The 13,548-nt window shown below is 39.5% G+C and overlaps 1 protein-coding gene across 11 annotated transcripts in view; it reads right to left on the bottom strand.

The window, feature by feature from the left end:
* Ask1 (apoptotic signal-regulating kinase 1) overlaps nucleotides 1-13,548 on the bottom strand; it is a 219,560-nt gene that overhangs the window by 188,376 nt on the left and 17,636 nt on the right. For all 11 annotated transcript variants that reach the window (XM_067103970.1, XM_067103975.1, XM_067103968.1 and 8 more), the window contains exons 7-11: nucleotides 11,335-11,446; nucleotides 10,917-11,088; nucleotides 10,291-10,450; nucleotides 7,737-7,896; nucleotides 2,604-2,788 (exon numbers count right to left, since the gene is read on the bottom strand). In XM_067103970.1, coding sequence (XP_066960071.1) covers nucleotides 2,604-2,788; nucleotides 7,737-7,896; nucleotides 10,291-10,450; nucleotides 10,917-11,088; nucleotides 11,335-11,446 — 789 coding nt within the window. The remainder of the gene's footprint in view (nucleotides 1-2,603; nucleotides 2,789-7,736; nucleotides 7,897-10,290; nucleotides 10,451-10,916; nucleotides 11,089-11,334; nucleotides 11,447-13,548) is intronic.

Below are 13,548 nucleotides of genomic sequence, written 5' to 3'. Positions count from 1 at the left end.
AGTCGGAGCTGCTGTAACCCGGGGACTGCCGGGTCAGCTGAATAAAAAAGTTTAGATGGGAGACATTCCCTACCAGTCTCCATCTCCCTGAAGCTTTTAGTACCAGAAACTGATGATTGTAGAAGCCTGGAGATGACTTTGTGACTAATCCCACTGGCCCTTTTGGTAAAAGAGAATCTACTTCCTGTTACAGATCTGGAGCTTCTTTCTGTTTTGGAGGTAGGGGGGGAAACCTGTCAGTGAATTCGCTAGAAGAGGCTGGGAAAGGAAGGGAATGCTGCAACTCTCCTTTATCATCTTCACTACCCAGGGGTCTGCCTCCAGGTCCTGCCCAACTACATTAAACAGGCTGAACCTTCCTTCAGCCGCTAAATTTTTCCCCCAGATACTTAGTATCCTTTCCCGCTGCCTGAAAGGACTAGCTTGAAGAAAGGGATGACTAACCTGCTGACTTAGGAACACTCTTGGAATTGCATCAACAGAAAAGGCAGCTGTTATTGGCTGGTATCTAAACGCTTGTTAAGTGATGTAACAACTACCTGGTATGTTCTCTCTCCACCTCTTGCTCAACAGTGTCCAAAGCCAAAGCATCCAGCAAAGAACAAAAGGGGAGCTGCACAATTACACTGTTTCTGAGCTGTAGCGACTGAAGGAGTGAGAAAACACTACTCGTTGCTTAACCCTAGCAATCATAAAGGTGTACACAGGTTTCCCAAGAAGTTAGAAAATACTCTGTCCAAGCATCCCAAGAAATCTAAGTCATTCCCTAACTACTGCTTTCCCTGATGGAGAGCTGAAACAATCTCCCTGGCTATCTCCTCTATAACTGCAATAGCCATTTCAGCAAAAGACATAATCTCTGTGATATGGAATTCATCCTTAGCAAAAAATTCCAAATCTAAGGGAGTTTATATAATTTTGCCAAATAATACTGCTCCATCTTGTTTGGATCCAGCAGTTAGAAAAAAACTGAGTCCCTAGTGGAAGAAACAACTAACTCTTGTAATAGCTTGGTCTACAGAAAATAGCTTTTCTTTTCCTCATAAGGGGATGAATAAAAAAAAGAGCTCTTTCAAAGAAATTTCTATCAAGTAATTTGCAGCAGCATCACTTATTTGATGCAGATTTAGTTGAGTGGATGGGAGAGGATCTGCCCTTGACTCGAATCTGGAAGTTCTAAGGGACCTAGAGCCCTGAACTACTGGTTCCTCAAAAAAATTCAGGAAATTTACTAACACAGACATTAATGTGCCTTTGAAAAGCTGGCAAAAAAAAAAAAAAACTCAGTTCCTCTTCCCAATCAGAGACAAACTTGGGTGCCTGAAGATCCTCAGGGGGAATAACTAGAGGATAGGGGGTAGCAAAAGCATAGCCCTTACTTCCCTGGGATAAATACAGTTCCAAGAAGCAAAAACCTTACTCCATGAAAAAAAAAAGAACTGGCAATAACTTGTGCTCTGGCATCAGAAACACAGAACTCCTCAGCATTACCACGCTTTAGCACCAATCATGTGGCAGCTAGTGCCAATGTCAAAATCGTCTGAAGTACACATGCCAAAATCGTCTGAAGCACCAATGATCTGGTGGCTGGCACCCAAGCTGAAATTGTCTCAAGCACCAATGATATACAGTAGTGGCTGAAACTAACACCAAAATTGTCCGAAGTGCCAAAAACGTGCTGACTGATGCCCACACTGAAATTATCTAAAGCTCCAATTATGTAGCAGCTGGCACACACACTGAAATCATCTGAAACACCGACAGTGTGGTAGCCAGTAACAACACTGATGTCATCTGAAGCGCCAAAGACATAAAACCGGGTTAAAAAGGAGCCAAACTAGTACTGTTTGCTTCTAAAACAGTAGCAGTCAAAGGTACAGGGTCAAACTGCTTGAACAGGGAAGGCACCAATCATCAGTGTTGTAGAATAACCTAGAGCATCAAAGAAGCATAAAAAGACTTAGCATATATATGAAGAGACCAGGACAGAATCACGGTGTCCAAAGAGAATGCAATCTCAAACATGTTTCCTAACACCCCTAGAGTTCCTGTCAGAAGTTTGGGGTACCAAAGAAGGTGATTGAGAAATGGAGTGCGACACCAGAGGAAAACAAGAACTCAAACATGATGCCTTAGCTTGGCAAGGCACCAAAGGCAACCACAATCAAAAATGTGCAGACTGATTATGCATGTACTGTAGACTTGATCCTTGTTGCACAAAGAAACAGTTCAAAGTAAATGGTTAAGTTTTCACACTATCATCCTCACGACTAACACAAGGAATATAAATATCATAACAGAGGTAAGATTCATTTAAAAAAATTACGACTTGCTCTGGTTAAACTCTTTTAAAATGCAAATATTTACAAAAGGGTGGCATAAATTGGAACACAACAATGTAACAATAAAGACTGGCCTTATCAAACTAACTTAGAAGTAACAATACAAAGGGTAAACTGCTTTGCCTTACAAACACAAGATCTTATGGTCCTAACAGGATTATCTATGAAAGAGATACAGCCATTTGGATATTCCCTAATTAAGCAATCCAATACAGAAGCCTTGGAAAGCCCATGAATTAAGTAGACATTTGTTATACTTACGTGATTGTCTTGATACTTGATGCATTGAACAGCCATTCATGAACCTGTCGACAAGTTCCCTTTAACTGATCAGCGCAAAGATTCCTGAGTTGAATATTCTTTTCTTCTGCACCTAAGTTAACTGTCACGTAACTTGGTAAATAGTAACTTGGTTGATACATTCTTGATGGCTCTAATATCAAAATCTGGAAAGTTACTACAATCAGAATTTATCCTCACATAAAAATATGACATTTTTATAATAAAATAGTTTTATATATACTTACCAACTAATTACATAGTCTATGTTTCTAACTTGTGTGGCAGCTAAAAAACTGAAATTCGCAGTAGCACTCAGTTGTTTTAGTGTAGGTGACAAGGCCCCACCCAGTGATCGGGGAAGGATAGGTACAACACAGCTGAAGAGCTCAATTCATTTGTGCCCTCAATGTCCGTGAGAAGGGAGGTGGGAGGGCTCTAATTTTGTAATTACTTGGTAAGTTTGTATAAAACTTTATTATAAAAATGTCATTTTTATATATGTAACTTACCAAGTAATTACATAGCTGTATCCCATATTGACAGGAGGTGGGATGCATGGACATATGTAACCCTAAAATTTCAGTGAAAAAATGAATTTGAGATAGAAAAAAATTCTAGCTAGCACTGGTTAGAATGTTTGTTGTACCCTTACCTGTCAAGAGAACTGCTGCAGACTGATACTGGTGCTCATCTTAAATATAGTGGCGCAGCAGTGAAGCTGTGGAGCGCCCCTACATCAGTGGGGAGCCTTGTAGCAAAGGAATATTCCAAATGCTACAATGCATCAATAGAGGTTATGCAGCACATGGAGTAGTCTGAAGCCCTGGGTACAGTACCATAAAGAAAGATAACCACATAACGCTGTCACCTACACACCATAAAAAATCCCATTAAAAACCATTACCCAACCATAAAAAAGATAACCAGTTAATGCTGTCACCTACACACCATAAAAAATCCCATTAAAAACCATTACCCAACCATAAAAAAGGACTGGTGGGTGCTCCAAGTGCATAGTAACCCCAAGCTCCCCAAAACTCAACAGCCTGTATCTACGCGAAAGAGGTAGAATAGGAGCAGACTCCTATGCTTCCTCTCCAGCACCATGCCAGCTACAGACAACGGACCCAGGGTACTGCATTTTCGAAAATAGCCTCTATTTCGCGTAAATAATGCATCGCAAACACAGATTTACATCTCCAAAAAGTTGACTGAAGAATTGCCAACAAGGTGGCGACAGATCTAATTTCGTGGGCTTTGACTTTCAAGACTGGTAAAAGATCCTCTCGAATTTGAGTGTGAATCCAGGATGACGTCTCTCAAAAAGAATGATACTGCGTTCTTGGAAAGGGGTCTAGAAGGGTCCTTCACAGAGCACCAGAGCTTACTCAAGGGACCTCTGATCTTTTCGGTTCTATGAAGATAGTACCTTAGTGCCCTGACAGGGCAAAGAGTCCTCTCTTCCTCCTCCGATCCAAGAATTTCCATCAAATTCTTGATGATGAAAGAATGAGGTCATGACTTAGAGGGGGTCTCATTCTTGGCCTGTGAAAAGCCAACTCTTCTGTCAATGGCCTGTAACTCGCTGGCTCTCTTAGACGTAGCTAAGGAGACCAAAAAAGTTTTCCTCGTTAAGTCCCTTAAGGAAATTGTGCAAAGAAGTTCAAAAGGAGGACCTGACAACCATTTAAAGATGATGTCCAAATTCCATGCGACTGAATTAGTCTTGCTCTCCTTGGTCGTGTCTAATGACATGATTTGATCAAGTCGCTGATGTCTTGATTCACTACCAGGTCGAGACCGTGCCGAAAAACAGAGCCTAGCATTGCTCTGTACCCCTTGATCGTCGATGAAGACAAACCTCCATTAGTCCTCAGGAAAAGAAGAAAGTCTGTGACGTCCGTCACAGAGGTTTCAGAAGAAAAGACATTATTTCTTCTGCAGCTCACTTTGCTTTGTAGACTCAGGAAGAAGACTGCCATCAACACTGAGCAATTGCTTCCACAGCAGGTTTTGAAAAACCCTTCGCTCTGACGAGTCTCCTGACAGTCTGAACCCTGTCAGAGCAAGAGCAGATAGGTTGTGATGGAACTGATGGAAATGCGGTTGTTTGAGAAGCTTTGGCTTCTGTGGAAGGAGCCTGGGGTAGTCGACTAACAGTTTGAGGAGATCTAAAAACCACTCTCTTCGTGGCCAAAAAGGGGCTACCAGGGTCATCTTCATGTCCTGATGGGACAAGAACTTGCTGATCACTTCCCTCACCATGTTGAATGGCGGGAAGGCATACAAGTCTAGGGATGACCAATTCTGAAGCATGGCATCTGTTGCCCATGCCAGAGGGTCCGGTGCCAGAGAGCAAAATAACAGGAGGAGATGGTTCTTCGACGTCGCTAACAGGTCTATCGACGGCTTTCCCACAACTTCCACAGGTTGGTGCACACCTGTGGATCTAGTGCCCATTCCGTGGGTAGGACCTGTCTGCACCGACTCAGTCCGTCCACTATGTAGCTTTCCTTGGATGAATCTTGTCACCAGAACAGTGCAGTTCTTCTTTGCCCACAAAAGGAGATCTGTGGTGGCCTCGTAAAGGGAGAAGGAGTGAGTGCCCCCTTGGTTCTTTATGTAGGCCAAAGCAGAGGTGTTGTCTGACTTCACAGCTACCATCTTGTCGAAGGTCACTTTTGTGAATGATTGAAGGCCCAGGTGTATCACCTTCAACTCTCTCACATTGAAGTGTAGGTCCTTCTCTTCTGGAGACCAAATCCCCAACACTACCATGTCTCCCAGAACTCCCCAAACCAGATCTGAAGAATCTGAGTACAAGGAAAGGCTGGGGCTCAGGGGAAGGAGTGCCTTCCCTTCCAAAAGTATTCTTTCTGAAAGCCACTATCTCAAGTCTTCTTTGATTTCCAGTGTAACTGGGAAGACAAACAAGTCCGGGTGGATCTTCCTGTTCTAGTTGGCCTTCAGGAAGAAATGCAGTACCCTCATATGAAGCCTCCCAAGACTTACAAACTTCTCGATGGATGCGGGGGTTCCCAAAAGGCTAATCCAACTGTTGGCTGAGCAGGGGGGGAAAAACCCAAAAATTCAGAGAGTCTATCGTCATCCCCAAATATAGAATCACTTGAGACGGAGACAATTGCGATTTCTTCTCATTGATGAGTAAGCCCAGATCTTGGGCAAGAAGTAGATTTTTCTGAAGGTCTTCTGTGCACTGTTTCTTTGATAGAGAACATAGGAGCCAGTCATCTAGATAGAAGAATGTACTGATCCCCATGAGGTGAAGCCACTTCACAAGAGGGGTGAGAATGCAAGCAGACTTGGGGAGCTGTAGAGAGGCTGAAACAGAGCTCGAAATTGGAAGACTCTGCCCTGGAACACAAATCTGAGGTACTTCCTGCTGTCTGGGTGGACTGGGATATGGCAGTAGGCATCCTCCATGACAATGGTCACCATCAAATCCCCCTGTTGGATGGACAAGAGGACCGACTGATTTATTTCCATCTTGAATTTTGTATTTTGAATGAAGACATTCAAAGCGCTGACATCCAGGGCAGATCTCCACCCCCCGGATGACTTGGGGACTACAAAAAGATGGTTGTAGAACCCTGGAGTGTTGACATCTTTGACCTGCTCTACAGCTCTTTTCGTGAGAAGAACTGACATTTCTCCACGAGTGCCAAAAACCTCTCGGAGCCTACAGAGTAGGCTGTCAATGCGATGGGAGTTGACACCTAGGGAGTTTTCTCCCTGAACGGGATATTGTATCCCTCTTTGAGAACTAGCGAGACCCACTGGTCTACTCTGGCTTCCCATTTCTCCCAAAAGTGCAGGAGTCTTGCATCCACTGGCACATGGAGGACTGGACTCTCACTTGTACATATAGCAATGTTTTTACTGTATCTTCTCCTTCTCTCCTCAACAGTATAAATGCTCCCTCCATCTCAAGTCAGCTGTGCGTCACTGCAGTGACATATGACTTTGTTCATCTTTTATATTAAATTCTATTGTAAAATGCTTTATTATTTTATTCATTTTGTTGAATATGACTATCATTAAACCATATTTTGTGCTTGTGCTTAAAATAATTGTATTAAAGTGGGTACAAAGGGTGGATATGGGGAAGTTCTTGAGTGTGGGACAAATTAATTGAATTCCCATTATTCCTTATGGGAATATTCAGGACAATATACGAACATTTCAATATACAAATTTGAATTTGGAACAAATTAAATTCATACACTGAGGAGCCACTGTATCTGATAAGCTTTTCCAAAGCTGACATACCAGCAGAGTGAAAACTTACAGTACCAAGTAACACATATGGTATAAACTGCCCTGATGTATTTCAAAAGAAATTTTCTTTGCCAAAAGTGTCTTAGTAGTTGCAAATGGAGGTGGCTGCAGCTGGTGCAGTATTTTAAGATTTTGATGGTACTGGATGTAGGCTTGTGCAGCAATTTTTTTTAATCCCAGAAAGGAAAGCTTAGCATCACAATATGAGATACTAGAAGTACAGAAAAACACTATTTCACCGTTACACATTGTAAAAACACCACATTAATATGACATCCCAAAAACAACAGAATACAGATACAATAAATATTAAAATTCACAAATGCAATTATTACAAGTAAGTACAAGTAAGAAAAAAGTTTTGAAAACCTCAATATATTTTGCACATTATTTGTAAAACACACATGAACACGTTTGATTTTGATAGTCTCGCTATAGTTTACTGACACAAGAGAAAATCTTTGTGACTATATATTTTTTTCATTACACTTTTCCTCTATTTCATTATACTTTTCTTCTTTTACTGTTTTAAATTTGTGACTACATATTTTATTTTATTACACTTTTCTTCTTTTACTGTGCTAAATTAGTATAATTTATACCCTTCATTCAGAGGTTATATAAAGGTATTCTGATTACTGTACTTGTCTAGCAACAATAACTTTCCTTTGCAGTTTTGACAGGACTATTATAAATGTTTGATGATGGGAAATACATAAATAAAATTTCTGTAAATAATACAAGATATGAAGTAAATAAATTTTTGTTTAGATTCTCAACCGAAACCTCTGTAAACAAGAGATAAAAACTTACTGGGAATCTAATAGAATCTTGAACTTCAGTGTTGGTGGCTTCAACAAAATAATCAATCCAGAAATTGAATATTACTTCTTCAGGTGAGGGCTCAGTGTCTTCAGGTCTTTTCCGGAATCGATTTATTAACATAATATTGCCTATAGTAGATTTCAGGTACCTGGAAAATAATCATTAACATATTAGCTATCGTAGATTTCAGGTACCTGGAAAATAATCATCTACATAACTAAAACAAAATCACTTTTAAATACTGTACATGCCCATTACTTGTAACATAGCCTATTCAGGCATCTGCAGATATCAAACATTCCAAACCTCAATAAAAGAAAAATGATCCACTGCTCCTGGTAGATCCCTAGTGGCTAACCATCTCACTTCTTGTGCAATATGAAGAGCTATGACAAAACAGTGGGTCAGGAGGTGGGCCCGTCAGTCAAACATTTTGTTTTTTAAAAATTGTATTTGCTTTATCACAAACCCATTACTTTTACCATAACCTGAACAGAAATTAGGGTGGGAGGGGATTCAGCTGAGCAGCTGACACTCCACAACGATGTTAAGGAACCTGAAGGACTAGTGGGAGGTTCTACAAGGAGAATGCAAAGAACCCCTAACTCCTGAAAGTAAAATGGGATCAAGAATGAACTGGAAATCTGTTAAAAGATATGGCATGCACTTGTATAGCTGCCAAACAACAGAGATATGCACACTTGACTTACATTAAGGCATACAGACTAATGATCCTGCAATATCTAAGGCTAGTAAAATGCCTTAATGAAAGGGCTAAGAAATGATGAAGATGATTCTCAAATACCAACTGAAGTGGGCAAGCTTAACCTGCTGTAGCCATGAGGCCTAAGGAATACAAGTCCAAAAATTTATGGGTAACATCTAAATAAAGATGCCAAAACAGTTGGTTGCTGCAAGTGCAAACTGTTACAAAAAAAAGTTTGGTACCTCCAAGTGCAAGCTGTGAAAAAAAGAGTTGGTATTCAAGTTTTTCACAAAAATAAAAGAGATGAAGGTGCTGGGTGCACAACTCCTGATGCAGTAGCTCCTTTATTTGACGATGAACGTCGCCACGCCACAAGGCGCTTAGGCACCAATTTACAACCGTCCTCAGAAGAAGCAGAAGAGAATTGTTCCAGGGTATCCCAGTGACTACACGATGGGTGCGTTGAATCCTTGCCCTTTTTACAAGGAAAGGGAAGAAATCTCCACTGCACACCGCTTTAGCAGGCGTGACTTGTCTGCATAGCACCGTGCTCGCCTGGGACTAAAATCTTCGGAGTTGGAGGGCATACAGTGAGCACTCACTTGAAGGCCTTTCCAATGGCCTTTGTTTGTAGTCTTGGGATTCATCAACAGACTGAACCGAGGGGGTGACTGCTTGGGGGCAGACCCCGCTGACCTCTCTTAGGCTGCCAGTCTGACTCCTCCCAGGTGCTGGGGAGTATGTCAGGGACCTTGGCCTAGGAGAATCGGCGGGCCGAACAGCCACCTCCTCCACTACCACTGCACTTGCACTGGGCGCCAAGTGGCACTCTGACTCACTTTTATCCATAAGCACTTTCACCAATGACGCTAATTTACCAATCGATTGCACAATCAATTCAAAGCGAGTGTCGATTTTCGACTCCAGACTGGCGATGGTGTTGGGGTCGGAGACGTGACAGCCAGGTAAAGGAGAGGGTTGCACAGGTGGAGGAGATGGAATGGGATTGGAAGAAATTACAGGTGCAATTGCATCCAACTTAGTGAATGAATCCTGACTAGCTAAAGGTTTACTAGATTCCCTAGCAATAGCTTTCCTCTTCCTATCTCTAGCTAGCTTCTTGAGATGTGCATCTAAAGTCTTCCACTTCTTAATATCCCATTCATTACACTCCTCACAACGTAAATCTATTGAACAGTTTGTCCCCTACATAAAATACAAACAGTGTGCGAGTCGTAAGATTCTTTAGTTAGTCTGGTATTGCAGCCTTTGCTGCAATACCTAATACTATAACTACTAGTGTCAGACATCCTTGAAAAGTCTAATACAAGTCCAAAAACGGACAAAGAGTTGTCAACCAATGATCAAAACTCACCTAACACTATCTTAATTATGCTGAAAGGCTACGAAAATAAATACTTCACCAATTGAAAATAAGGCAAACAACCAGCAAAGTATAAATTCCAAAATTCAAGCTGCTGGCAATCACAGTCCTTCAACCACAGCCGGCAGAAACAAATTGAAGCTTTTTGCTATGTTGTACCTTCTCTTACACCTGAAAGTGGGCGGGGCACGTCGCCTTAACCAAAACAAACTAGCATGACCCACAATTTCAAAATTTTGAGCTGCTGGTTAAAAGAAACTAATAGCTATGTAATTACTCGGTAAGTTACTTATATAAAAATTGTATTTGTCTTGCTATTCCCAAGAGTAAAACCCCTATCCCAAGAGATAATTACTCAGATATAATTTTCTAATTGTTCATTTCACTATATGCGAACAACAAAGTTTGGTAATATGACATAATCAAGTAACTGTATTTTCTTGAATACATACCAGTTAGGAGGTTTCAGTTTGAACATGCACTCTGCAGCCTGTACAGCTTTGCCATAGTCTTCTGCCAAGACACTAATCTCAAAAAATGTTGCAACATCCCAGTAATCTTGTAATGATGATAAGGAGCCTTTCTTACCAATAAGGTTGTTTAATACCATACCTAAAGAGGACGTAGGACACTAGGTCAAAATTTTGCTACACAACAAGTTATAGGTTGCATTCCAATCCAACAATTTTTATACACAGCAAGTAAGGCTTAGTTGTTGAACAATCAAAACTGAAGATGGTTCACTCATTATTCACTTTTTATAACTGGCTGGTATTTGGTAATGCACTTCTTTAAATCAAAGCTGCTAGTTCAAGTTTAAAACCAACTTCAAGCACCATTCTTTCTGTTTTGCAAGAAATCAATAGATGCTTCCTTGCTACTGCTACAAGCAAATATTTACCAATAATGATAAATCTCACCTCTAATAAAAAAATTCTGCATTTAACAACTTTAAACATTCACACCTCACAATTGTTTTTATATTCTTTTCAACTCTCACAGTCAGTTACATAAAATGAAATAACCAAGACACCCAAAAAACTGCTCAAAGAACCATGCTACAAAGAAAATTAATTACCTATATGTTGAAGCTCTGAAGATTTGGAGAAGTCATTTCCTGCAATCACAAGTAGTGTTGCCAAGTTAATTCCTGCATACTCATTTGGCTGGACTTCAAAGCCTTTCCTATACCAGAAAATTGCATGGTGTAAACTATCTTGATCTGTGTGCTGAGATTCCACAAATTTATCCTGGAAATTCACACATGATTAATAAAAAATAAATTACCGTAACTGAATGTCCAATTAAAAAAAAATCTTCTCAATAGGTTACATACAAACCAGTGCATACAAAATATAAATCTTCAATATAGTCTTTACACAAGTTCTCTAATGAAAAATTTTAGTCTTTACACAAAATTTTATGATGTAAAATTACATTTCAATACTGGATGCAAAGTGAGAAATCACATTTGTTCAACACAGTCATCTACTTACCTTATAAATACGACCACAAAGGCACACCATATCAGGAACCTGATTTTCCTTTTTCTCTAAGGCTTTTGTTATGACTGACAAGGCCTTCTCACGGTCACCCTCCATATTCCGTCTGAAAAAAAAAAAAATTAATTCCATTTCAGTAACTTTTCAAATTCACCAATTGTAAAGAACATTATTTTTGCCTATTTCAGTACCCACTTCCATTTGAGGAACCACGATACAGCAGTCTGTTGCTCCAGCTGATCAAACTAACGCTTAAGGATGTTAAACTCATGTGTTTGATTCTAATTTCCCACCAAAATCAACAAGGGTAAATTTTCTCACTAAACTCTGAGAAACTTGGCATTTAAAAGCATAATGAGCAATTATTATGAATATAACAATGTGCTTCTTTACATTGCTTGTTATAAGTGAATTTTCAAAGTAAGGCTGTTTTGGTGTCATTTTGAAGCTGAATGCCTGTGCTCTATTTCAGTATATTTAAAACAGAAAAACAACAAAAAGCCAAACTATCCTTTTAAGTACATCACAAATTTTCAGCCAATATCATTTGACATCATGGAAATCTGAAGGGTTGGGAATACGTTGATGTCATTTGAAGTCATCAGAGTCTCAAAGGATTAAGGTTCTTTGTAATGTTCCTTTGGTCTCCAGTTGCATTGCTCCTTTTCATTTACTTTCAATGTGCCTTCTTTGGTCTTTTTGCCACTTGGCTCTCTAACTCTTTAACTAAACACTGTTCCAATATTCATTATAGGCGGGCCTATATAAGTCTGTATATGAGTATCACTGGCCTCATTAAATTATCTTACATTCTTAAGCATCCAAGGCCAAGGTACCAGCCAATTTTATATTTTAATTGTAGATTCTGGCATTTATAATAATTTCTTTCCACTTCACTCTCAGCCCATGTACCAGTGAACGTTGGGCATCAGTTTTATGTATTTCATTTTTCCAGGCTTTAAGGAATAAGGAAGCGCATTTTATGAAGGTTCCCACTATCTGTAGTCTCTATGGAAAAAAAGACCACCAACCGCTAATGTGACTTTTGTACTCTAAAACATTACAATTCTTACAAAACCAAGAAAATGGTTTAACTTGGTAAAGGTACCTATACTGTACAAATATGCATTAGAACACATATCTGCCTTCATGGAGGCAGACACACTGATTACTGCTGGTATTCCTCAAACTCAGAAAGGAAGGTGTCTCAACCAATCCGAGAAGGCTGAAAAAATCTGCTAATAGATGTAATCACAGTATTTCAAATATTTAAATATTACTCTTGCAAGTTATCCGTTATACAAGTTCTATTATAACTTTCTGTACCTGACATTAATGATTACCAAAACCAAACCAGTGAGCAAAAATTCTTTACTCTTACTCTCATCAGGCTGGCCATACATTCGTTACATATGAATAAGCTACTAAGAAGCTAATCAACCAATGCTTAGTAAACAATAATAATTAACCCTTAAACGCCTACTGGACGTATCATACGTCGACTAAAATTGTTTGTTGGGTGCCAAGTGGACGCACCGTCACGTCGACTACAAAAATTTCAACCTTCAGTCAACTTGACTTGACCGGCGTGGTCAAAAACGCAAATTGTAAGCTAAAACTCTTACATTCTAGTAATATTCAATCATGTACCTTCATTTTGCAACAAATTGGAAGTTTCTAGCACAATATTTCGATTTATGGTGAATTTTTAAAAAAACTTTTTCCTTACGCCCGCGTAGTAACTCGGCCGAAAATTTCAGAAATTCTTTTGTCATTTTGTCGTAATTTTTGCACTGTTTTATATTATCCGTTACATACAGTTTTATATATGAAAATGTGCACAATTTCATGTAAAATACAGCAAAATACAATCCATGGTTGTAGCTTTTATCAGTTTGGAAATATTTTCAAATAAACCACGATAACTGCCAAAATTTCAACCTTCGTCAACTTTGACTTGACCGAAATGGTCAAAAAACACAATTGTAAGCTAAAGATCTTACATTCTAGTAATATTCAATCATTTACCTTAACTTTGCAACAAATTGGAAGTCTCTAGCACAATATTTCGATTTATGGTGAATTTTTGAAAAAACTTTTTCCTTACGTCCGCGCCAGAAATTCTTTCGTCCCGTTGTCGTAATGTTTGCACCGTTTTATATTAGTCGTTACATAAAGTTTTATATATGGAAATGTGCGCAATTTCAT

Source organism: Macrobrachium rosenbergii, chromosome 5 (genome assembly GCF_040412425.1).
Source record: "Macrobrachium rosenbergii isolate ZJJX-2024 chromosome 5, ASM4041242v1, whole genome shotgun sequence".
NCBI lineage: Eukaryota > Metazoa > Arthropoda > Malacostraca > Decapoda > Palaemonidae > Macrobrachium > Macrobrachium rosenbergii.
This window is presented reverse-complemented; position numbering and strand designations above follow the sequence as displayed.